The 26,206-nt window shown below is 56.7% G+C and overlaps 1 protein-coding gene across 8 annotated transcripts in view; it reads left to right on the forward strand.

The window, feature by feature from the left end:
* Positions 1-19,404: 19,404 nt before the first annotated feature.
* DNAH1 (dynein axonemal heavy chain 1) overlaps positions 19,405-26,206 on the forward strand; it is a 73,751-nt gene continuing 66,949 nt past the window's right edge. For 4 of the 8 annotated variants that reach the window (XM_058560332.1, XM_058560341.1, XM_058560351.1 and 1 more), the window contains exons 1-3: positions 19,405-19,531; positions 23,193-23,574; positions 24,621-24,693. In XM_058560332.1, coding sequence (XP_058416315.1) covers positions 23,227-23,574; positions 24,621-24,693 — 421 coding nt within the window. In that variant the 5' untranslated portion in view covers positions 19,405-19,531; positions 23,193-23,226. Of the gene's footprint in view, positions 19,532-23,192; positions 23,575-23,832; positions 23,982-24,149; positions 24,694-26,206 lie in introns of those variants that run through there. The other 4 variants (XM_058560324.1, XM_058560394.1, XM_058560358.1 and 1 more) reach the window with 3 other exon arrangements.

The raw sequence follows: 26,206 nt of genomic DNA on the forward strand, positions 1-26,206 counted from the left end.
GTATGTGTGTATACATTCAACCCACAGCCAGTCACTGAGTGGGCCTCTGAGCTGTGCTCTGCTCCACCCCAGGGTGGGAACACAGTTTGGTGTCGTTAGTATGTTGGGGACACGGTGAAGCAAGTTGGTCAAAGAGGCCATAAACCCTGGTAGAAACCAACTGGCAAAGGGCCTTGTGTGCCTGGCCAAGGAGATCAGACTTCACGTGGACAGCAGTGACAGGACTTGTGAGGATTTGTGGCAGGGAGTGATGCCAGGAGGCTGTTTTAGGACTTTGATGCTGAGGCCTTCTTTACTGTAGGGGCGGGGGTGGGGGGCATGCAAGGAGGTGGAGGGGGTGTCGCAGGGGGAGAGAGATACATCACTGGGCTTGAGAACCCCCTCTCACCTCCGCTGGCTGCTCCTCTGCATTCTCATCCCCGTAGCCTTCAGCCAGCCCAGGCAACCCTTTAGATGCTCACTTTGGAACCAAGGCTGGAAGCCCTGGCTCAGGTGCCCCTGGGAGTAACCTAGCCCCTCTGTCCCTGGGAATGCCATCAGAGCCTTGAGGATTTGGGGAGCAGAGAAGCCGGGCAGCTAGAGGACACTTTGGTGAGCATAGGTACCCTGCCCCCATGTGGGCTTTCACCAGGGTGGTAGTTGAGACCTGAAAGGAGCACTGGAGTGGGAGTCGGGTCCTAGGTCTTTATCCTGGCCTTGCCACCTTCCTTTCTCCAGGCCTCAGTTTTCTCCTCTGTCTAATGGGGACAACATGCTTGTCCTGCTCACCTCTCCGGGGAGGTGTCAGCAGCAGATGGATCTGGGTAGGAAAGCTCTGGGGAAGTGGGGGGCTCAGGGAGGGAGGGGAAAAAGGGAGAAGTGCTGGCCTCTTCCAAGGAGAAGCTCAGGGAGCTCTTGGCTCAGGGAGGCCCCCTTCTTCCAGGCAGCGCCAGAGTTGGAGCCAGCAAGGCCTTGGTGCTCACTGACTAAGGCCAAGCCAGTGACTACTGCCCTCTGGCACTGGATGGGCGCTAGCAGGGGGTGGTATTTGAGTCTTTAATGGCTGTCAGGGTGCCTGGTGCCCTGGGAGGTCACAGACCCCCAAGAGGGAATCAGCTGGAGTAAGCTGACCCAGCCTGGGAGAGAGCCCCCTCATGTTTCAGAAAAATGGGCAGGGCAGCCTGCCTTCCTCTGGATCTGGATCATATGTAAGGGATATGGTGAGGCCCAGGCTGGGGTTGGGGAGAACCAGCTTGACCCTGGTCTGGGAATCCCTAGCTGGGTGAGAGGATTCAGGGTGTGCTAGGGGAGGACAGAGGTTGTGTAGGGGTGGGGGGACACTAACCCTGAGTGGTGGGGAAGCCAGTGGCCTAAGCAGCTGCTGGGTGAAGGATAGGGCCATGGAGCTGTAGTGAGCTGTGCCCAGGCGGGGAAGAATGGCCTTTCTCCCTGAGACAGGAATGTCTGAGGGTCAGCCTCTCCTGGGGTAACCATTGGGCCAGTCCTAAGGCTTTGTTCTCTCACTTCCCCTGACTCAGTCTGCCCTTGGGCCTGTAAAGACTGGATGGGGTGGGCTCAGGGTGGACCACCTCGGCCCTTGACACTCAGTGCTCACTATTCCGATTCTACCTCTCTGTACACATTGCTCCATCTGGGAGGGGTTGCTGCCTGCTCAGATGCCAAGGAAGAGGGCGAGGGAGAGTTGGCCCCTGGAAACAAGTGCCCCACCTCCCCAGTCCTAGGGGGATAAATGCCCTTACCAGCTCTGCCTCATGGCATCACTACCCACCATATTCTTGTCTTGGCTCTCTAGGGGTTCAGGGAGCTGTAGGCCCTGGCCCTGCCCTGGCCAGATAGCCAGGGGCTGGCCCCTCAAGATGCATTCCATTGGGAAGTTCCCCCTTGGTCTCCCCATACTTCCAGCCTTTCCTGCTCGTCCTCTGGCAGCCAGCAGAGCCATCCTGCTTGCCTCTCCCGGTGGTGTGAGCAGCACACTGTCTCCATCCAGCCCTGCCTTTCCACTCCCAGCTCCAGCTGAGGAGGGGGCAGGGCCCTGGCACTGGCTTCACCCACCTTCCCAGCTTCAGGGTCTCAGGATCTCCTTGTAGCCCGTAGCCCTGGGTCATCTCCAATAATCACACTTGTAGCCTCACTCAAGAGCCAGAGCTCTGTCTCCACCTGTTCTCCCCACTGCCCCCCTCAAATTCCTCCTTGTCCAGCTCAATTCACCCCAGGAAGCTGACTGGAGGAACATCTGGGCTCTGGCTTGGCTCCCTACTGTTTGCAACTCTGGGTGAAGCTGCCTGGGGATCTTATCTCGGGGAAGCTGGACAGACATCCCTAGGGGAGGGAGAAGTGCCCCCCCCCCCCCGTGGCTCTGTGGGTCTGGCAGTCAGTAGCTTGGGGTGAAAGCAGCCAGCCTGGGGGCAGGTCTCTTCTCCTTTGCCCACACCCCCTACCTGGGCAGTGGGAGCAGCCCAGCACATCCCTGACCAGCAACCAAAACCCCACCAGGGACAGGCACTTGTAGGGGTCACAGCCCAGTGGACCGCGCTGGTGCTGCCACCTGGCAACCTTGCAACCGCAGCCCAGCCAGAGGCAGGGTTCAGAGCCCTGGACTTCAGGACAGGGCATACACTCAAACCTCCAGGGGTGGCTGTTCTGGGCAGCTCAGCCCCCGCCCACCCAGTCGGGTCCCCCTGAGGGTCTCCCGCAGCCCAGGGCCACCTACAGAAGCCAGGCACCAGGGCAGGGACAGAGCCTGCCAGCTCCCAACCAGCTTTGCCCCATGCAGCCAAGTGGTGGCCCCTCTGCTCTCCCATCCTGCTGACCACTGGGGCATCTGAAGCTGGTGCTCTGACTGCTGCTCCTACTGCCCTGGGCAGAGAAGTGGTCATGGCCGGACTGCCCACTCTCCCCACCTACCTGCCCCCCCGCCCCCGGGAGCTCCGGCTGCCCGTGCCTGGCGTCCCGGATCCCCCAGCTCACCTCGGTGGCGCTGTCTCCTCACCAGAGGCACTGCAGTGTGAGAACTGTCCCGAGGAGCGGGTTCTCAGCTGAAACAAAGAGGTGGGGGAGAAAGAGGGGGGCAGCGGGAGAGGGAGAGGGTGAGTGAGCTGGCGAAGGAGTGGAGGCTGGAGGGGGAAGAGAGAGGGAGAAGATGAGAGAGAAGAGGGAGGGGAGGAGAACATGCCCGGAGATAAAGCCTGACTCCCAGGGACTGAAGGGCCAAGAAAGGAGGGGAGGGGAAATGGGGAGGGGGCGGAGGAGGTGAGGGGCCAGACCAGGAGAGGAGAGATTGTTAGGGGGCAGACACAGGGCAAGTGAGGGGCATGGGCAGGAGAGGGAGCTGTGAGGGAGGCAGGGCTGCCGGGGGCAGACAGCTGGGCTGGGCTAGGGGGCGGGGCGGGGCTTGGGGAGGGGGCAGAGGGTCCGTACCTCTGCCCCACACCAGGCTCCAGTGCTTGAGTGGGCAAAGGCCGCGAAGGGGAATGGGAGGGAGAGGCAAGCCGCCAGGCTAGGGGTAAGGCGCTGGGCTGGTAGGCTGGCTGGGAGGACAGGGCCCAGGGACAAAGGCGGAGAAGAACAAAGGTATCCCAATGGAGGAATCGGCCCCTGCTGACCTCTGGGGCCCGCAGTCTGGAATGTCCTGGACAGAGTCTCCTGAATGGAGGGAAGGTCCACTCTGGGGCGGTCCTGGCTTTGAAGTGGCAGCCTGAGGTCAAGGGGAGAGGGGATGGGCTGTGAGAGTGGGCAGGGGTCTCCTTTATCCCGCGAGAACTCGGAACACACCATAGTTGACCACACATCAGGATGCTGGTGTCCCTGTCTCTTTGGGGGAGGGGATGGTGACAGGGTCCGAAGCCTGGACTGAGAACTGGGTAGGGGAAGTCCCCTTTTAAAGACGAGCATTTGGGGCTCCCAGGGAGGAGGGGAGGATGGCGGGCGCAATGGGGAAGGGGAGGAGTGAGGATGAAGGGAGTGGGGAAGAAAGGGATAGGGAGGGAATGGGGTGGGAAGGAGGCTGCAAGGGGGGTCCAGAGCCATAGCCCCTTAGCAGGCCCATCTAAAGCAGAGGCCTCCCACTCCACACTCCACAATTCTTGGGCTGCCTAATGCTGCCTAATGAAGGATGGAATAATGAACCACTTCCCTGCTGCCACCTTCCTGCTGCCAAGTGCTGCTGTGACAGAGAAGGGCACCAGGGAAGTCAGCTTGGGCTGCTGGGGCACAAGTCTGTGTTAGTGCTGCCAGGGGGCAGGGAAGGTAGGGTGGCCTTGACAAAGCTGTCCCATCCCTCTTGTCCCAGTACAGCGCCCTGGGCTGGTCCAGTCTCCTCTCATGCTCAGAGGCACAGGAGGCCCTCCTAAGCCTTCTGACTAAGGGAAGTTCCTCTTCTTGTCCCACTGGAGACTCCTTATAAAAATTCCAGAGCACCACTGTTCTCCGGAGAGCAAGAGAATTGAAGGGAGCCTAAAGAGAAGTGGGCTTGCCTAAAGCTGTGATGGAGAGGGGGAGAGAGTCAGCCCCAGTCCCACTCTGCATGGAAGGGTAAGAGCTAGATGCCCCTTAGATTCTGCCCAGCCCAACTTCTTGCCATCTCCTCAGGGAAGGCCTCCTGGCCCCACCAAGCAGGGCCACATCAACCCAGCTGCCACTGGTCTGGCTGCTTCCTCTAGTAGCCTGAAACCCCATGAAAGGAAAAGACCTTCCCTCCTTCCTTCTACTTTTTACTTAGAAATGATTTCAAACTTAAAGAAAATTTGTCAGAATAAGAATAAGATACTCATATACCCTTTAGCCATATTCAACTATTATTAATATTTTGCCTCACTTGCTTTCTCTCTATATGTATTTACTGTGTGCGCGCGCGCGTGGTCATACGTAATTTTTTTCCTGAACCATTTGAGAGTAAGTTGCAGCCGTCATGGCTGAAAGGACCGTTTCTTACCTGTTTCTGTCTTCTGGAGCCAGCTTAGGGGAGCCCAGACCATGTTGTGTGGAAAGAATGAAGGTCTGGGGCAGGCAGTGAATTAGTGGATGTCACCTATTGGGAGCCTGATACTGGAGGGGCTTGGCCAAGGCCACCTTGGGAGTTGGGCTGCTCCAGGGCTAGGCCCCATGTCCCTCTTGTTTTTTCTCTCCTCCAGTCTGGGAGTCAGGGAGCCGTTGCCCACCAAAGTGAGCATGTGGTGTTTGCCAGGTGTGGAGCCATAGCATATGTCTATGGAGTTGGCAGCAGGCGAGTGGGGTGAAGCTGGTGCCCACACCGCGACACCCGGGCACACTCAGGCGAATGGGCACTGCCTTGCCCTGACTGAGCTTGAGAAGACCCAGCTGCTGGAGGCCCCAGTCCCAGTGCTGAGGCTTCGAACTCTTGCCTTTGGGACTCTCCCCACATCCCCATGAGGGACAGGGCAGGAGTGGGGGCCCCGCTTGACAACTCATCCACGTTGATAGGCTTAGAGAGGGCAGGATGGGGGCTCTGGTCATGCTGGGGCTTACCTGATGGTCCCTGACACAGGGGTGGCTTTCCTTCTGAGTCCCGCAGGGTACCCAAGTGGGTTGGAGTCCCATCTGGAGCCCATCCTTCAGATGGCTGCTCTCTTATCCCTTTCAACCCCCACCCAAAGGTTGTGCTTAAGAAGTTTGACATTTAAAAATCACATCTTGAAAGATGATCTGAGCTCTGAAGCCCTGATTTCTTCTCTATCTTGTAGGTGAAGTCCTCCTCCAGGAAGCCCTCATGACTTCCTCAGATCATTCCACCTCACATGGCTTCTGGGAAATGCCAGCTATGCTTGTTCCTTTGCTGGTTCACACTGGCGCTGTCCCCAGGGCCTAGGGCTTGGCTCAGACGTCAGCATTTCTCCCTCCTGCTGCCCCAGGCCAGGCATATAACTGATGTCCCATGGATGGGTGACAGTGGCTTGGTTATTCCTGCCTGGACATTGAGTCCCTCTGATGCCCCTGTGCGCAGTATGTCTGAGAGTCCACAGGCTCTGGGCTGGCAGAGGTGGGGGTGGGGTGGGGTGGGGTGTGCAAAGGGACCCACTGGGGAGAGGAAAAAGGCTTGTTCAAGACCACCAGCCTGTCAGGTGAAGGCAGGCCTCCAACTTGGGTCTGTGGCCAGCTGTTCAGCACCTTTTGTGTTCTCCCCTGGAACGTGGGCAAGCCTGTCCAGGGCGGTGGCAAAGGGTCTTCTCTGAACCCCACTTGGGTGACCGTAGGACCTGCTAAACCAGGGGAGGAATGCCCCTCCATCCATGTGAAAGCCCAGGGGACACCGGCCTCTTCTCCTCCTGCCCATCCCCCTGAAGACATTTCAGTCAATTAGCACATACAGTATTTACTTAATTAGGGTAATGACGTAATTAGCGTAACTTGGGCTCCATCGCATGGCTTCAACATGCAATTAGGAGCCGTCAGCGGGAGGCGACATTGTGAAAATGTTCATTCAATTTTGGTTCCAGCATGGAGGCCGTAGCAGCTGCCTCTGCTCAGGAGGGAGGTGGACAGCGGCTGCTGTGTGTGTGTGTGTGTGTGTGTGTGTTTGGGGGTGGGGGGGTACTGCCGACAGCCGACAGACAGCCTAGAACAGGAGAGTCAGTGGGGACAGAAAGGAGGTTTCCAGGACTGATGGAGTCCCTGACCAAGCCTCATCTACCACGTATGGGCATCGCCACCCCCCCACGACCCCAGGGCTGGGCAGGGGCCCTGGCTTGGCTGGAGTTGCTGAGATTGGGGGCCTGAGAGCTCTAGGCCCCTCTGCCCCCAAGTTCTCTGCCTGAAATGCCACCATTAGCAGCTGTCTCTTCTCTCTCAGGGCTTTGCTGCTCACAAGAGCCTGTTGGCCCCTCATGGTGGCCCTAGGAGGCCACAGGCTGGAAAGACTGGGATTATTGCTGTTTTCCTCATTGGACTAGTGGGGAAACTGAGGCTTAGGGCAAGGAAGATGGTAGAGCCAATCATGGCAGTACTGACCCTAAGAGGCAGCCCAACATGGCTGGAGACTTCTCAAGCCTAGGCAGATCACCCTCAGCTTCAGGGAGGTCTCCTGCCCCATGAGCTCCTTTTCTTAAGAGGGGACAAGGCCGCCTTTGCAATCCCCAGACTCCTGCTCCCTCAGCCTTCTCCACTCTCCCTCTCCTCACCTTCCACAAGGCCGGGAGGCAGGGCCCTGATTTTCTGTAGACCATCCACATGGCCTTCCCCTCAGTGAACCTTACAGCCTTCCTGGTGGGGGAGGGACAGGGAAGTGAGGGAAGATGGGAGTCAGTGCTGCCATTGTGCAGTTGGAGAAACTGAGGCTCCAGGGCCTCCAAGAGGTGCTGTTACAACTGAAATCAGGCCAGCAACCCTACTCCCTGCCAGGCTGGGCCACCAGGGCTGATCCCTTCCCTCAGGCCTCAATTTCCTTTTGTGAAAGGAGAGTCTATGATCCATAGTCTCAGACATCCTGGGAAAGTCTGGAGCCCCAAGGAGGTGGGACCCAAGGAAGTTGGCATCTATCTTCTCTCCCTCCAAATTATGTCGTCATAGCTGCCTCTCCCCTTTGTGTCCTACTTGTGCCCTGTGTGGGGATCAGGGCCCCTGGGGAGACAGCTCTGATTGACGTTTCCATCTGCCCCAGGCTGGGCTCCCTGCCTTTCTGAACTGGGGAACCCCTGTCTCCTGTTTGGGTGGCCTGGGCTCTGGGGGCCATCCCGAACCTTCTCACTCAGTGGTGCTCCATCTTAGACTCAGCAAAAGCCCCAGCTGGCTGGCCCTGCCCTCATCTGAGCCCCTCCCTAGGTCTAGGGCCATATGGTCAGGGTGGTGCTGACTTGTTTGCTAATTGCTGACTGTGGGCCAGCCACCTTGGGCCTAGCTACTGGGGCAGGGATGGGGAGTGATGAGCAGGCAAAGATGAGAGTTACTGCCTCCAGGGACTCGTGAATTCAGGATCCAGACAGACCCAGGCCCAAGGAGTCTCCACCCAAGGGTAGGCAGAGATAAGTGCCGGGAAGAGCAATGCCAAGGGTCAAGCCAAGTGCACAAGTTCAAACAGGTAGATGTCCTGACCCTCTCCCTCTTCAGGGGAAGCGGCACTGCAGGGCCTGGGGGTGGGTGGGCATGAGTTTCAGTCCACCAAGGACAGGGAAAGGGGCACTTAAGGTGGTAGGACCAGTGTGAGCAGAGGCTGGAAGGTCAAAGCAGGATGTGGCCTCTGGGAGGCCAGAGGGGATGCCATGCTCAGGTGTGGTGGGCTCTGGGGAGCTTGAGGAAGGGGCTGGGAACTCTGGCTATCTGTGGGAAAGTCAAGGCATTCCCTCAACATCCATTCAACAAAAAGTCCCTACGTGTACCAGGCATGTGGTGTTCTAGGCTGGGGATTCAGTAGGGACCCTGAATCAGCTGAAATCCCTGCCCTGATGGAGCCTATACTCTAGTCGTGGGAGACAGGAAAACAAGAGCAGTGTCATGCAGATGCCATGCAGAAGATCCTAACAGGCCCATATGCTAGGAGACCTTAGGCTGTGGGGATTTAAGCCAAGATGTGAGGGGTCCAGAGGTTAGGAGGAAGAGCATTCTAGGCAGAAGGAGGAGCAAATGCCAAGGCCCTGAGGCTTCTGATGCACTGAATGGCAGCACACATGACTGGGGCAAGGAGGAGAAAGGAGATGGATGAGACCAGAGAGGCAGGCAGGCACCTATAGGTCAGGCTGAGGCCCATGGACTTTATTCTGTGTGTGACAGAAAGTCACTGGAGGGTTTTGAACTGGGAGTGATTTTTAAGAATCACTGTGGCAGTTGTGTGGAGACTGGATTGTGGAGGCTGGAAGACCAGGGCAGGGCTGTCCAGATCAGAGATGATGGTGGCCAGGACTGGGTGCTTGCTGGGAGGTGGTGGAAAGTTGGCATCTGGGGATGTTTTTTGGAAGCAGGACAAACAGGACTCTTGACGACTGGCTATGGGGTTTAAGGGAGGGTTGTCAAGGGCAGCTCTTCGGTGTCTGGCTTGAGCACATGAGCGAATGGTGACGTCATTTTCAGAAGAGGAGAATGCTGGGTAGAGCTGGCTGGGAAGAGGGAAATCGAGGGCTGGATAAGGCTGGAGGCACCAAGGAAATGGTTGTCAGATTTAAGTCTGGAGTTCCAGAGGGACTGCTGCTCCAAAGAGAGAGTTGATCCATCTTTAGCATAGACACAAGAGCCAAGGTCCTCCTCCAGCCCTAGAACCTAGAGATTCAAATGATCCAGTTGTCTGGAGGCACCAAGCAGGGCCAAGGCAGGGACCAGCTAGGAAGGACCCTGCTCTGGATGCCTCCCTCATATCTGCCCAGTGAGCTAAGACCACCTCACCCCACCCCAAAACTAGAGAAGTAAGTTGATTAGACAAACTTGGCTTTTCTGAGCCAAGGCCCAACTCAAGGTGGAAGGTGTTATCGTGGAAACTCTGGAGGCCAGCTGTCCAGGTGATCCTCTGCCCACCCTAACCCAGCCTGGTGTGGGAGGGGCTACACCATATCCTAAACAAGACTCTATCATGGCTTGAAAGTTGCTTCAGAAGGTCTGGGGTCTGCTCACCTCCATCACCACGAGTTAGCTGTATGTCTGTCTTCAGGCAAGTCTCTCACCTCTCTGAGCCTTTGCCTCCCCATTGGAGGCAGTTGGAGGGTAACTCTCTGAGCCCCTGTCCTCTCCTGTCAGAAGTCTGTGAATGCGAAAGCCAACTAGGTCATACATGCCTGCCACACGCAGTAGAGTCCAGTGTGGCTTCAGCCCCAGCTGAGGCAGGGCAGCCAGAATGATGGGGCTGGAGCAGGATGCTATTCCCACAGGTATAGCCTGTGGCCCCTGCCTCACCTCCACTCCCAGACTCTCAGCTCTTTGGGGACAACTTCTGGCAGACAGGCATCACTCCTGGGCGTCCTTTCCGCAGGAGAGGCGGTGGCGGTGGCAGCCACCCTCCAGGTCCCATGCTCCTCCATGCCAAGCATGTCAGGGGATAATTAAGTAAAAATAGGCCTTCCGACCAGTGTAGCTCATTAAGGAACTAATTAAGTTAATGAGTTCCAGGTGTGGATGGCGAGGCTCAAGTGAGGCAGTGGCTGTTTGCTGTAATTGCATTTTTGCAGCAGCAGTGGTGGTGATGGTAATGTGGTAGCAAAGACGGTGGCTTCCTCCGAGGCCTGGAAACCTGCCAGGGAGTTCAGGAGGCTGCCACTGAGCTGGGAGGAATATGAAGCAGCCAGGCAGGCCAGGGACCACCCACAGAGAGCAGTAGCTGGAGGTTCAAGGTCAGCCAGACCCAAGGAAACCTGCATTCTCAAACTTGCTTGCTCTTTGCACGGGTGTTGGGTGTCGGGGATGGGGTTGGGTGTATAAAGCCACCAACAGGCATCCTCCCCTCTGGCTGAGCAGGGTTCGTGCACTGTGGCTGGTCCTTGAGACCACACTACATGGCAGTCCCTTGGAAGACTGTAAAATGGCTTTGCTGCAAGGGAATTTGTGACTCAGGCAGTGAGTGAGACGTCTAGGAATCACCTCAATCACCTTCTCCGTTTGGCTTGAGTCCCCGATTCCTGTCACTTCCTGGCAGGTGTGTGGCTCTTAGACATGCCCCCTCTTTGCGGTTCAGGGCAGGAATGAGACCACACAAGTCTGGGGCTTCTGCAGAGAACCTGCTGGCCCAATCAGTCTCCTGGCCCAGACATCTCCCTGAACCGACTTCCTGCCACAGCTTCTACACCCAGCTGATGCCGAGGACCTGCCTTTGTAGGACAGCCCTCCTAGCTTTGGTCACACTTCTGTTCATTCACCCACTTTGCTGTCGCTCACTGAGCATCTCCTCTGTGCCAGGCAGCAGGACCGGAGCTGGGGACACAAGGCTGGGAGAGAGAGGTTGACCGTATCCCATGGTGCCTTTGGTCTCTCTGAGGAGGCAGACACATTAATGGCCCTGGCCACACAGTTTTGTCATGGCTATGGGAGCACAGGGGTGCTTAACCCAGACCTGGGGGGAAAGATTTCTGAGCTGCCATGAATATGATCCAGGTGAGGAGTGGGGCGGGCACCTGGTGTGTGCCAGGGACTAAAAGGGCCTCCCCCTGACTGGAGGGCAGCACGAGGTGCCAAGTGGGGAGAATGAGGGGCCAGATCAAGGAGGACCAACGGGGGGCCCATGGAGGAGTCTAAGCAGGGCTGCTGGGTAGAAAAGGAACCGGTGACTGATGGCTAGTGGCTGGGAGGCCAGGGAGGCGGCAGCCAGGGCGGCGGCTGTGGATACAGAGAGGAGTGAGTGGATTTGAGGGGTATTTAGGAGTAGACCTGATGTGGCTTGGTGCTCTGGTTGGCTGTAAGGCATGGGGAAAGAGGAGCTGTCAGCCCCCTAGGGAGGTGCTGTGGAAGTGGGGTTGGGTTCTGAGACGTCCCCACAGGGCCGGGACTAGGGTGAGGCAAGGGAAGTGCCTGGGATGCGAAATTTGGGATACTTACTCCCAGCCTGTGTTCCCACCTGTGCTCTGTCCTTGGCCCTCTGAAATTTCTCACTAAGAAAGACACATTTCGGAAAGTGGAAGCCACCCCTGGAGACAAGGCAATAAGGGGATAGTTCTGGGCAGTGTGTCCCCTCTCCATGCTTCAACCCCTGTCTGGAAGGTGCTGCCTTCTCTGCACCCTCCAGGGCTGGAATGGTGCTGGGATTGACACCTTGGGGTCTTCCGTGCTCTGGACAGGTACTCCATTTCCATTCTGACGCCCGAATGACAGGTACCCCATCCAGCTTCTTCTTGCATGCCTCTCATGACAAGGAGCTCCCTGCCACCTGGGCAGCCCAGTCCCTTGGCTCGGGCCATTATAGAACATGTTTCATCCTGACCCCAAATCTGCCTCGCACTGTCTTCTACCTAACAGTGGCCTCGGCTCTGCTGAGGTGGGTCTGCTGATCCCCTTTCCCATGATAGCTTAACCTCTCTGAGCTTCAGTGTCCCCACCTATAAAAGGGGAAATAACAATAGCTGCTACCATCTAGGGCTGGTGCGAGGATTAAATGACATGATGTGCATAAACCTCATGACACATGCTAGTTCCTCAATAATGGGTTACTAACCCATAACAACAACGAGTAACTACAGAGGTGGATGCTGTCCTTCTTCTGGCGTGGGCTGCCCAGTAATGCAGACTCAGCTCCGGCACCTGTTGGCCTCAGGTAGCAGATCCTGCTGCGCCCCCTCTCAGCATCCAGTGCAGATGCAGAACTAATCCCAGAGGAAGCTGTTCATGGGGAAGAGGAAGTAACATTTTCTGGAGACGGCCAAGCTGTGTTGAGATGTGGGGCCTGCCCTGCTGCTTTGAATTGGTTCTCTGCTCAGTATTCAGTCCAGTTGCAGGGGCAGCCCCAGCCCCTCCCACGGCCCCCTGCTCAAATCTCTCACTCAGGGGGACCAGTGGTGGCTGAGAATGGGGGATGCAGACCCACCCTGACTGAGGTGTATGCCAGAGGTGTGTCTGGGGCATGTCACTAGACCCCTTCATGTCTGTGGGGCTGCCCTGGTTGTGGGGGTCTGTCCTGAGCCTGAGGTACCTGCAGAGTCCCGGATCCCGTGGAGGGTGGCAGACGCTACAGAAGCTCAGGGCAAACACTTGTGGTTGTGCTGATCATTGTTGGGGGTGCCCAGACTCCTCCCGTGAGACTACAGGGTGGTGAGCCTGGGGCAGGGGGCTCACAGAAACCCCCGGCCCCCCTTAAAGATCAGAAGAGCCAGCCCAGGAAGGAAGGGCAAGGGGCGCTGCAGCCTAGTCTCTAAAGCCATCCTGATACCCTTCTTTGTGCTGTCCTAGGAGCTGTGTCCGCAGCTGCAAAGCTGGCCCCTTCCCCAGCACTCTGCTTCTGCTGGGAGGTTCCCTGTTGAAAATTGGAGCTTGTCTCAAGGGGACTCCTTTACATTTAAGACAGCAAACAAGCATGCTCACCAATTCCTGGTGATCCAGGACCTCCAGATTCTTGTCTGAGGAAAAAGAGTATCACAGAGGAGGGAACCACAGGTGCAAAGGCCCAGAGTGATGAGGCAGGGTGGCCGTGCAGGGATGCCAAGTCCCTGGGTGGGCTGGGGGTGATGCTGGGGGAGCGGGGACGTGAGGTGTTTGTGGGAGTTGACAGTGAGCCGGCTTTGTGTGGAGTATGCCCCACTTCATTCTCATCCCAGCTGGGGGAGGGAGGGTCCACTGTTACTACAGACCCTCCTTGTTTTTACAGACTGAGGCTCCAAGAAGAGAAGGGACTTGCCCAAAGTCACACAGCTGGTGGGGTCTGGGCCACCACAGCTTGCTCCCACCCACCAAGAACTGGAGGGGAGACTCCTCCCTATGGGGGCATGTCAGGAGGAGGGACTACCTTGGTGCTCAATTTGCTGTTTGGTTTGGGGACCTGATGCCTTGAGGTGCTGGGGCTCTAGTAGGCCTGGCTCTGCCTCTTGCTTACTGTGGCATGATCCAGGCCAATGCCCAGCTTTGCTCTGTGCCTCAGTTTCCCCAGTTGTACAGAGGAGTTAACAAACACTGATTTGGCCCATGCTTTTTTGCCTCCCAGAGCCACAGTGTACCAGGGGAGGGGTTGGTGCACAGATGGGAAAGTGAAGCCCAGAGAAGGGACAGGAGGGCCTGGGGCCCAGGTTATTCCCAGGCCCACAGACCCAGCTCTGAGAGTGTGGTCAGCAACCAGGAGAGGAGGCTGCAGGGGTCAATGGCCAGCAAAGCCCAGCCTTTTGGTCTCCAGTTTTCTTTAATCTGCTTTCCAGCCTCCCTCTGCCTCGGGTTCATGTCTCCACCCCAGCTGAGTGCATCCTGAGGCAAGGCCCCTTCCCCCGACCCCCCAGTTATGGCTGGTCACAAAAGCTGGACTGTAACCAGACAAAGGGACAGGGGATGGAAGTGCTGGTTGTCATGGCAACCTGGAAGGCTGCTGAGACCCGGGGGAGGGGCTTGGCTGTGTGCCTGAGCCCAGGCATCAGGACGACCTCTGAGCATGAGCCAGGGTGGCCCAGGGGCTCACAGGGATCCCCCTCCTGTTTTGGGCCCACCAGAGCCAGGTGTACAATGACAACCTCACCCCCTCCATGGCAACACCTGCTCTCTGGGCCTCCCCTGGTGGCCCCATTGTCCTGCACCTGCTGCCCCCCCCACCTGATCCCCAGCCCAGGCGCCCTCCCCAAGGCACTCCCTGCCCATCCCCAGGCCCAGCTGCCTGCTCTGAGGGCTAGCCAAGAGGGGTTGTGGAACCAGGAGGTGCAGCAGGAAGGGCCCTGGGCAAGAGTAGAGGGTCCAGCTGCCAAAGCCAGCTTTGCCTGACCAGCAGTGTGTGTGCCCATGACAAAGCCTCCACTTCAGGGCCTCAGTCTCTTCACCTGTGAAATGGGAGCAGCCATTCCTGCCCTCAGGGCCTCCAAGATAATCTTCCCTCTGCTTTGAAGGAGATCTGAGGCCAGGATGTCCCCAGAGCTGGGTCAGGATGGACAGCTAGGTTGTGAAGAGAAGAGGGAAGGTCTGTTTTAGGTCATACTCTCAGGACCACCTCTATTAGACCCTGTGGAGACCTGAATGCCCTCCCGCACCCTTAAGAGTCACTACTTAGAGGTGGAAATGACATTTTCCGGAGGCCCCTCAAGGGTACAGGTGAACTGGGCAGGGGACCTATCAGTGTCAGGTTCTTGAGTGGCCTGTCAGGAGTATTGGAGAAAGAGGAGGACATTGGGGCAGGGGCCCCCCACCGTCGGGGGAGTGAATGCTTCCAGAGGATAGCCTGGAGGGGGGGGGGTCTCTGGTGATCTGACCAGTCCAGTTCAGGTGGGGAAACTGAGATCCTAGGAACTATCAGAGTCTGGCTCTCTGATACCCCACTACCAGACGGTGGAATGGAGGAGGGACAAGGGGGACAAGAGGAGTGGGCCGCCTGGGAAGATGCCCCACCCCCTCCTGGAAAGGGAAGGGGATTCCCATGGCAACTGGTCTTTGTCTTTGTGGCTCACATTCTAGCGGATCCCTACACCCTGCAGGACAGCCGCAGGTTCCCATCCTACTCTGCAGGGACCTTGGGTGAGGCCCCTCCCTTCTTGCCACCTCAGTTTGCCCACCTGGAGTGTGGGAGCAGATTGCCAAGGAGACTGTCAGCTCCAGCTGCGGCCCTAGCTGTTTGAAATGCCCCCAGGCCATCACAGGCAGGCCCTTGAGGCTGCCCCACCTCTGTTAAGGAGGAATTCCCTCTCTTGAACAAACCATCCTTCCTGAACTGTCTGGAGTTTCTTACATACTCCCTCCCAGAGGTCTGGCAAGAGTAAAGCTTTTGCCAGGAACGGAGGTATTTGGTGCAGGGTAACAGTCCTGGCATCCCTCATACCACTCTGTACAGGTAGCCCGGGTGCAGGGCTGGGCAAAGTTTGTGTTCTCCACTGTGCAGTTTTTCCCCTGGAAAAACTGAGGCCTAGCAGGGGAAGACACTTGCCCAGTGAGTCAGTGGCAGAACCCAGGCCTCCTGCCCTGTTCATAGACCTTTCTAGGGATGGACAAAAGGTCAAAATACCAGTCTGGTCCCCAGACTCAGTAAACCCAGGCTCCCTGGAGGGGTGGAGGGGCACTTGGTGGGTCGCAGGACCAAGATGATGAGGCCTCTCATTCTGCCAAGAGATCACTCAGCTGATGCTCCCTGGGTTCCTAGCGACAAGGGGAAATCAGAGGCGCTTAGAGCCTAATTACGATAAACAGCTCTCTGTGCAGCTCCTCAGGGCCCCAGGGAAATGTCCTGTGGAAGATGTCACTGTCTTGGGGCCTGTCACCTGGAACTTCAGCCCAGGCAAGTAGAGGCTGGTGGGGATCCCCTTCTGGCTGCTGCCCCTGGAGAGCAGAGCCTCAGCATCCTGGACCCTGTTCCAGGGCGTGGTCTGGAATTGCAGGTCAGAGGGAGGTAGGCTCAGGAAGAGAGTGTGAAGGTGGGGTCATGTGCAGCTGGGATGCTGTCAGTGGACACTGTCTTCAGGGTGGCATTCCCAATGTGGGTTGCTCTGTCTCTTAGTCATTTCCTAAGGGTCCTTCCCGGACTGATGAACTGGCAGGGCTACTGGGAAAAGCAGCACTCCCTGGTCCCTACCACTTAAGCCCTCCCTTCAGTTGGGCACAGCAGTGGCCACTGTATGGTTGCCTAGCAAGTGGTACTGGCCATGGTCCTCTGGGGCCCCTGAGGAGAGTGTAGTGTGTTCTGTGAGCTGAGGCAATCAGGGAGGGCTTCCTGAGGAGGTGTGGCCTGAGATGGGATGGATAGTTATAGAAAAACTGAAAGAGTGAGGAAATTCCAGCTGGGAAGCTCCACGTGAGTACAGGTGGGAATGGGCTGGGGTTGGGGGTGGGGATGAGGACTAAGCATTCATGGTCTAGTGGTCCTCAATCCTCCAGCCCTCCCAGGAACTCCTTTCCACTCCTTCCTGAGCTCTGGGCTTTCAAGGTCTTGTCTGTCAAGCTGACCATGTGGGTCAAAGGAGAATTACTTTGTCTCCATTTTTGTTCATCAAAGAAAATGCTAGTCAGAGCTGCTGAGGCCAACTGGCTAATGGCAGAGAAGGGGAGGGTCAGGGGAGGCCTGGGGAGACCATGAGCCCTTTCTCTGACACCCCCCATACCTGTGACTTGATTTCTCTCGGCAGCAGCTCAGAGCCCCTGGCTTGGCAAACCAGAGGGAGCTCCTGGGGCCCAAGAGGCCAGCTGGGGGCAGGTGGGGAGCAGGTAGCTCCAGCCACCCCATCTCGATGTTTGTTGCCCTCTGTTCCGGCTGGCCGGCCACATGAAGGGCCCATTCTGTTGTCCATTCACACACGGCTTTCATTTCTGCAGCCAGTGAAGCATTGCTCCTGGCCTCAGCGCTGCCAGCAGCAAGGCACAGGGGAGTGGGGTGCTCAGGCTTGCCGTGCCCTCAGACCCCTTGCCAAAAGGCATGGGCCTGGGCCAGGATACCCTAAGCAGCTTGTCTGCACAAGCCCCGAGCTTCCAGGTCACCAGAGTCATCCTCAGCAGGGGGGGCTCCAGGTGAGAGATGGGTAGAGGACCCCTCCAACTCTTGCAGGAACCCAGTCTCCCTTCATTTCAACAAGAGCAAGGCTGGCCTCGCTTCCAGCCCATACATGGTAAAAGACTGTCCTACCACACAGGAGCAGGAGCCCAGGGAGTGATCATGGCTCAGCCCCTTGTTCCTCTCCCAGGGAACAGGTAGGTATGCGGGCCCCCAAGGCAGGGCAGGAAGGTCAAAGCCTGAACCCGTACCCAACCACTGGAGAAGATGGGGCAATAGACAGTGGGCACCTGAGACCCAGGAGAGCAGGGACTGACCCACAGTCCCCTGCCAGGGAGAGAGGAGGACAGTCACATCCACTACCCACACTTGTAGACTGGCAAGGTGGAGCTGGCAGGGCTGCTGGGAAAAGCAGCACCCCAGGCCCCCACCTCTGAAGCCCACCCTCCAGTTGACGGACATAGCAGTGACCATCTCATGGTAAGGGGTGAGTGGCCTTGTGGGCTGGACCTCCTGAGAGAGGACCCTTTCTGCAGTAGCCTGTCCATCTGTCTGGCAGCCATAGCCCCTGTGATGTCACCAACCCACTGCATTGCTTGGCAACTTTCCAGGATTAGTGTTGTGCCCCTGTCATCCCTGACATCCCATCATGAGCTGATGTTGCCCTGGCAACCCAGGTGGGTACTGCAGCTTTTTGGACAGTGGGAAGTGCCAAGCAAAATCAGGGAAGCAGATCCCTCTCCACAAGCCAAGTGGTGTACACAGCCTATCCCCAGACCCACCGAGGAGCCAGGCTGCCCTGAATAGGGCTTTGGGTGTCTCTGTGCCCTTAAAGAGCTGTGGCCATGCTTGTCTCCAATCTCCCTCACACTCCTTCCTTCCACCATGGTCACTGAGTACCGACTGTGTGAATGCCAACAAGAAAAGCAAATAAAACCACGCTTTGGGCTCAGGAAAGGTTGCAACTAGCATTGGGTCTTGAAGGATGAAGAGGAGTTGGCCAGGAGTAGGAGTTAGTGGAGAGAGATGTTCTGGACAGAGGAAGCAGAAGCCTGTGCAAAGGTTGTATCACTGCCTCCAGTCACAGCTTATACCCTGCCTCTGAGTTCTTTGTGGCCTGGTATCTCTGGCTCTCCCATTCAATAGACATTTTATGGTAGGGACAGTCTCCACTTCAAATCTGGACACTTAGTGCCCAGCACAGGCCTGGCACCAAGCCAGCATTACTAAAATGTCAAATACAATGGGACATTTGTATAATGAGCATCAGGTCCTACGACCTCCCCCAACACTAACCTGTCTTACTGAACCTCAGTTTTCCCACCTATGAAATGGGCCAGTTCTGAGAAGGCTCTGGCCAGAGGTTCCCAGGTTGCGATGAGGTGATTTTTTTTTTTTTGAATGTCTGGTTTTTGTTTGTTTGTTTGTTTTTTTGTGAGGAAGATCAGCCCTGAGCTAACATCCATGCTAATCCTCCTCTTCTTGCTGAGGAAGACCGGCTCTGAGCTAACATCTGTTACCAGTCCTCCTCCTTTTTTTTCCCCAAAGCCCCAGTAGATAGTTGTATGTCATAGTTGCACATCCTTCTAGTTGCTGTATGTGGGATGCGGCCTCAGCATGGCTGGAGAAGTGGTGCGTCGGTGCGCGGCCGGATCCGAACCCAGGCTGCCAGCAGCGGAGCGCGTGCACCCAACCGCTAAGCTATGGGGACGCCCCTGATGAGGTGATTTTTAAATTTTCTTTTGGTTTATAACCTACCTCTTTTCTTTACAGAAAAATTGAAAGACTGGTACATTGGACATCTGTAAACCTTCAGATTCTCTAACCTTTAGCATTGGACCACTTTTGCTTTATCTGCTCTCTGTCTATACTTATCTACATAGAAATCTTGCTGAACCATTTGAAAGGAGGTCGCAGCAGCAGACATCCTGACTTTTGTCCCGAAATTCTTCAGCCCACAGCAACTAAGACAAGGACAGTCTCCTATAGAACCACAATACCATTACCACATCTAAGAAAATTAACAATAATTCAATATCCAGGACGGGCAGGAGGATCAAAGCCTGAACCCAGGCCAGGTCACTGGAGCAGACGGGAATTTCCCCAATTATTCTCCCCAAATCATTTGCAAAGCTTTTTATTTTTTTAAACCAGATTTCAATCAGAGTTCTCGCACTATATCTGGCCGTTTTGTTTCTTACTCTAGAAGAGTCTGGGAGGGTAAATGGGTAATGGAGACTGGATTTGCGAGTCTAGTGGGCTGACACTTCCCATGGCCGGCCCCCATCCTGCCCTCTGGCCGTGGCCCAGGCCGGGGAGGGGGAGCCGCGCGTCCTGGGCGGGAGGAACCAAGTCCCGGAGAGTGTGGGGGAGGCCGGTGCCGACCTTGGGAGGTTCGCGGACGGAAGCGCTGGCCCCGTTGTGCCAGATGGTCCCGTCCCTTATCAACGGACCCAACGGACCCAACGTCCCTCCCTAGAGACGGGCCGTCAGACCTCACACTGCGCGTTGGAGCCGGTAGGTTGGTGGAGTCGGTGGGGCAGAGGGGTGGCAGGGCGAGCACGGGAAGGGGGACCTCGATAAGGCGCAGAGGGCGAGTGGACAGGAAGGAGGACGCCCTCGCGGTCCACATCCCTGTCCACGAGTCTGCGGTCCCAGTTTCCCGAGCCTTGGCCAATGGGAAGGGAGTACGGTACACTTTTAAGCAACGTTTCTGGTAAGTACTGTACTTACCAGGCCGGTTTTCTGGGCCCCAGCCCCATGCTGAGAATGTGGGCCCCTCCCCCTCCTGTGGAAGGCCCCTGCCGGAGGGAAGGAGCGTAGGTCCTCATCAGCCACCCAGTCCCTCTCCTGATCCTGACCACGTGCAGTCTCTTAGTCCTCAGTGTCCCCATCTGTAAACTGGCAGAGCACTGCTGCACCTATCTCACAAAGTTGTTGCAGAGATCACCTTTTCTTTAGTCACTCCATTCATTCATTCACACAATCATTTGGCAAACACTTGCTAGGCACCTACTGAGTGCCAAGCCTGTGCCAGTCCTGTGCTAGGTGCCGAGGAGGTTCCAGAGGTCAGTGTTACTCAAAAATTCCTGCATTTGCAGCCCTCATGTACACACATAACACGGGCAGAGGTTCACTGGAGGGAGGAGCCTCAGACAGCTGTGAGAGCTCAGAGGGGGGCACATCAGGTGAGTGCTCCAAAAAGGTGGAGAGAACCCCAAGCCTGTGGGGGTTATTACCACCCACAGTGTTGTTTGCCAGATAGCCCCAACAAGGACAGAGACTTCCAAAATCTCTTAAGCCACAGGTCCATTTGTCAAATGGGACCTTAGACAGAACCCTGGTGTGTGAAACAGATAAAGGTGCAGGGTCCTTGTTGAATTGCAGGTGGGCAGCTTAGAAGCCCTCCTGCTTAGGTCCCCCTCCCCACTGGCGCTCACTCTGCAGAACCTCAGGGCTCCTTGGTACACAGTTTGAGACCCACTGTTGTGGTGCTAGGGACGTGGACCTTTGGGTCAGCCAGAGGTGAAGACCTCGGTTTCCATTCTGGTCTGCCAGTTCTTGGCTGTGTGTCCTTTGCAAGTTTCTTGACTTCTCTAGACCTTAGTTTCCTTGTTTGTGGATTGGTGATAATGGTAGTACCTGCTGTGAGGATCAAATCCTCTTGTTCATCTGTGTCCATCCAGCCCAGTGCCTGCAGGTGGTTGGGTCACATGAGGTTGAATGTCAGTGAATCCAACTGAAGCTTCATCTAGCTCAAGCCAATAGGGCTCCCAGGTGATCTGATGGGAGAAAGAATAACTTGGGTTCAAACTCCAACTGTACCTCTTACTGGCTGTGTGACCTTGCTCAGGTCACTTAACTTCTCTGAGCCCTGTTTTCCCTATCTCTGAGAAATGAGGATAGTCTCAGTTCCCACCTCAGAGATTTAAATGAGATGATGCGTGAACTACATCTAAGCCCCTAATATCATTCACCATTCCCAGCAGTGTGCCTGCCAGGGCCTTCCCTGCCATCTTACTGGCCAGTTCTCTTACACAAATGAAGGAGAGCCCAGAGTGACCGGCAGAGGCCTTGCTGGGGACCATGTCCTCTCCCTCTTGCCAGCCATGCTCATTCCTATGCAGAGGCTGCCATCACCTGTGGGGCTGTGGCAGGAGACAGAGGTCTTTCTGTCTGTCTGTCAGAGGTCCTGTGCACTCTGGCAACGTACAGGTGCCCAGAGCTGAGGTGGGACTGGAAGGAAGCCATTGATCCTTGTGAAGGGCTGAGGGATGGAGGGGAAGCCGCATGCTGAGTTTGCAGCTCACCCTCACACCTTTCTTCTCGGGACATGGCTGGATGCGTTCCCCCACTGCCCTCCTGCTCAGAGTGAAAGGGCTCACTGGGGCAGCAAATCCCCCATCACACACTCCTTTTGCCCCCAGCAACACTGTGGGTTCCTGGACATTTCTGCATCTGTTATCTCTGCCGAGCCTTATAATACACTGGGAAGCAGCCAAGCATATTCAAGCCCATTTGAGAGCTGGAGAAGCCAGGGAATGGAATGCCTTTCTGTGGAGCGGGGACCCTGGCCTTGCCAAGGCCTGCTCTGACTGTTTAGTGATTTTGTTCAAAGATGAGGCAGATGTCTGTGGGTTTGCAGCCATGATGGGGCTGAGCCCAGTGGGTCCTCTGTCCTCTAGGGTGTTCTGGGGAAGGGCTGGTGACTATCAGGCAGGTGCACCAGACTCAGCATTATTATCAGCACCTGCCCTGGAGGGTGGCTGACCACCAGGGAGTAGATTCAGGGAGCGGGGTTCTGGTGGGACACGCCTGACTGGCTGGAAGCTGGTCAGCCTTTGGGCTGAGTCTGAGGCTTCCTGCCAGAGCCCCATCTGCCCTTTACAATCCTGCAAGTGGTCTTGCCAGTCACCCACCCCTTCTTAGAAATGAGCTCAGCAGCTGCAGGCTGAGGTTTGCTCCAGACAGCCCTGGTTGCCCACCCCCTCCTTTCAGGTCAGTCCAGGCAAGATTCCCCTGCCGTGATCCAATAGGGGGCCTACACCAGCCAGTCCCACTGGGTGGCTAAAATGGAGATGATAGAGCACAAAACTTAGCCAAAAAAGTGGCCTGTACTGCAAGCTCCTGGCTGCTTCGTCCCAGTGTGCAGGGGTGGGAAATGGGATGGGCCAGGCCCCTATTTCCTTTTATTAAGATGCCCCCCCTTTTGAATTGACATTTTTATTGAGATAATTGTAGACTCACTTCCTTTTTATTTTTGCACTAGCATTACATGAAAACCTCTTCTTCCCCACACCCTTGTCCGATTTCTTGTAACATTCCCTTGACCAAGGAGTTCCCCCGGCGATGCATTTTGAGGTAGCCAAAAGCAATAGTGGCTTTGCAAGGACTTGCTCATCCCACAATGAAAACTCTGCAAACCTTGTCCTCCAGACCGTGGATATGTGTGCAACCCAATGGCACAACTGCTGCTCCCTTTGGGGAGGCAGGAGGGTGTATGTTTCCTGAGCTGGGCTGACCCCCAGAGCCAGGGTGGGTGAATATCATTCTGTCACTGGCAGCAGCATCTGTGGGCCAATGGAGAGTCAGGGTTCCTTTGGAGAGGTAGTCCTCTGGCTCCTGGGGTATGGGGAAAGGGCAGGCATGGGTGGGGGAGGTAGGCCCCACACTGGGGAGAGGCAGGGCAGTCTGGCAGGGCTGGGCTGGGGGCACCAGGGCTGCCTCTGGCTGAAAGTCATTTTGGGGAAAACCAAACAGGGCCCTTCACTGAGTGAGTGAGCTCTGGGCTGCCCTCCTTGTCTCCCCTTGTGAGAAGCCAGGCCTTGCTCTCTAACATGGGGGAGACGGAGTGGGCAAGTATAGAAGGATGCACTGGGGTGGGGGCATCTGTAGAGCTTCCCAGACTCCCTCACTCAGCCCCTGACTCTGGATGCTCATTTCTCACCTGCAGCATCCAGGGAAGGCCCTACTGTCTCCTGGGGGGACCCTCCTGGCACTGTGTGTCTGTCCAGATTAGGAGGAGACCACTTCCACCCTCCCCGCCCCCTCTTCCGTTATCCGTGCATAGGGGCTGGGGCTTATTGCAGGGTGGCAGACCAGGCATCCGTGTATCCTGGTGCCCCTGGGGCTGAGCAGAGGCTGGCAAGGGCCCAGTGACACCAGTTTCTTCTCCTAGGAGCTCTGGCTGGGGCATCGCCCTAAGAAGCAGCATGGAGCTGCCTAACAGAGAAGGCGGCAGCCCAGGAAGGACCCCTCTAGGCCCAGGGTGCAGCAGCACTCATGCGGGCCAGAAGTGCCATGTGAGGAGGACTCATGCAGACCTAGAGCACAACCTGGGGAGGATTCTGCTAGGACCAGATTCTGGGTCGGAGAAGCCTCCTCCAAGCCCTGACCCCAAGCCCCCACCTTTACCCCTGTCCCAGGCCCCACCTATGCTCTCAGACTTGGGGCAGCCCCGGAAGTTGCCCCTGACAGGCACTGATAAGAGGTACCCCCTGATGAAGCAGCATGGGTTCTACTCTGACATCCTCAGCCCTGGAACGTTGGCTCAACTTGGGGTGAGTGTGGCAGCTGTCCCCTACCAAGACTGAGCCCTCCTTTGGGGTTCCATTTGCCCATCCTTCCATCCATCCATCCATCAATCCATTTGTTCACTTATCCATCCGTCTACCTATCTATCCATCTGTCTGTCTAGCAATTCGTCCATCCATCCACCTGCCCCTCCCATTCATCTGTCATTCTGACCGTCCATCCATCTGTCCATCCATCCGTCCATTCATTCAACAATTCATTACTGAGTACCTACTGTGTGACAGGCCCTGGACTGAGCACTGGTGACAGTGAGGATGAGACATGTGTGTCCCTATTGTCATGGGGCAATGGCTTTGGTGGGGGAGGCCCCCCAGCTCTGGTTGGGGAGGCGGTCCTTGGACAAGGTGGCATCCAGCTGAGATCTAAGAGACAGGTATGAGTTTGTTGGGTAAGATGGGGGTGGGGGGAGTGTTCCAGGCAGGGAGAACAGAAGGTACAAAAGCTTGGGGTCCCTGACAGAGGCTGTGGCCCATGTGGAGGAGGAGGGTAGAACGTGAGGGGAGAGATGGAGGCTTGGGGCAGGGCGAGGACGGAGAGGGGATCACTAGGGGAGAGTTCACAGAGCCCCTTAGGTGCCGGGCAGTTTTAGGAAGGTTTTAGGTAGACCAGGGGCCAAGAGAGATAGGATGAGGACTCACTGATACCCACTACGCTGGGGGTGCCAGAGTGGCCCTTGGGAGGGGAGATATGCACAGAGACACCTGCTGGCCTTGCAGTAGCTCTGTGGCTCAGCCCCTGGACACATACCAGGAGTGTTTTCAGAGTCAAGAGGGAAGCTGTGCAGGACCAGAATGGGGTGGGGCCAGGGGTGTCCCAGGTGGCCACAACTTGTCACCCACTGTGGCCTCTGAATGAGAAATTATGTGAACTTTACTAGTTCTACCCCACCCCCGTGCCCTTGGGGTGCTCCCTGGTGGGCTTGGGGGAGACACCTGGCCTTGGGGTCCCTCCCAGATCCTACCTGGTCCCCAGGATGTTTATGCCCCCTCAGGGCTCTGGGGTTTGGTTTCAGGAAGTATGCCGTGGCCCTCGCATGAACCAGGACCTCCTGCGGCAGGCCGACCTTGACAAGTTCACCCCAAAAGGTCAGTGCCCAGGAGGGCTGCGTGGGTGGATGCATGTAGAAGCAGGGCCTCTGGCCTCGGGGAGATTGTCTCTTCTTGGCTGAGGCTCTCAGTTTCCTCAACTGTAAAATGGGGATAACAAGAGATAAGCGCCCAGCTTGTGAAAAGTGCTCAGTGACCCACAGCTGCTTTATCGCTACTCATAGCTGAGCTGTGACAAGGGCACCGTGGTGGGCTGGGGCTGCTGAGGGCCAGGGCCCCAGCATTCTCTACTCAGCTGGGGGCAATTGGGCATTTACATGTGTATTTTCTGCCTCCCCTGGAACGTGAGCTCGAAGGAGGCCAGGCTGTGTCTGAGTTGTTCCCTGCTGGGGCCTCAGCACCTGGTGCCCAGGAGATCTTTGCTGAAGGCGGGAAGGAGGGCTCTCCTCTCAGGCTCCATGATGAGTCTTGTAAGGACTGGGACAGGTCTGTAGGGTGTGGGGCAGTCTCCAGTGGCAGAGAGAAGAATAGGGTGGCTCCAGGAGAGGCAGCAAGCAGGGTGGGGAATTGGGTGGGGGCCCTCCCACGTGGCCAGCAGACAGGATGCCCCCTTTGATCAGGCCCAGATGCCCCGTGGGCCCAGCTGTCTGCCCCTCCTCTCTAACCTCAGGAGAGGCCTGGCTCTTTGCTGGCACTGCCCAGATTAGTCCTCTCAGGCCCCATGGGCCTCATGGGGTCTGTGAAATCCCAGTAGTGGCACAGGAAACATCACATGTATGTGCATTTGTGCAGTGATCTGAGGATCCAGCCAATTGTGTTCACCAGTCTCACAAGTATCTGTGGCCTAGAAAATGGTTACAAACCACTGATCTAAGGGCTGTGGGGGTGCTGGGAATGGCGCTCCTACCATCCATGGGGGCTTGGGGGTGGGAAGGGTTGGCAGATCTGCGGCCCCACCCACATGAGGAAAAGCAGCCCCAAAACGCCACAGGGTGGTGGCGGTGAGGGTCTTGGCAGCCAGAGACAGAAGTCCACTCTGCTGTCAGAAGGCTAAGTGGAGGGCTTGAGAAGCCTGCCTAGGGCTCAGGGACACAGCAGGGGCCAGAGGACAAACTTTGCTGTCCTCGCCCTGGCTCCTTCTCCCCCTGAGATGCAGGCCGGGCCTGGGAGTAGAGTGGTGTCAGGGACTGGCTCCAGAGCAGATGATTAGGGGTCTGAAAACTGCCTTCTTGGCCAGGCATTTTTGGTACCTTGGGGTTCCCTGAGCCCCTGACAGCTCTGGTAAGAGAGTGGACTTCAGCTAAAGGTGGGTGGCCTCTGCTGAGCCTCTAGAGGCTTCTGTGGAGCCCCAGGGGGTGGACCCTCCTGCAGTGTGACTACCTCTTGACCCCAGAGAGGTGGTGAGGCCCAAGGAGGCCCAGGGCCTCCCAGGAGAGTGAATGGGAGCCATCACTGAGCTGTCCTAAGCCCGCCCATCCCCTGGGAAAGGTGGCTCATCTCCAGAAGCACGTTCCTGCACCAGCTTTCCCCACCTCTGTGGTCTCAATTTGCC

This window comes from Diceros bicornis, chromosome 2 (assembly GCF_020826845.1).
Source record: "Diceros bicornis minor isolate mBicDic1 chromosome 2, mDicBic1.mat.cur, whole genome shotgun sequence".
Lineage (NCBI taxonomy): Eukaryota > Metazoa > Chordata > Mammalia > Perissodactyla > Rhinocerotidae > Diceros > Diceros bicornis.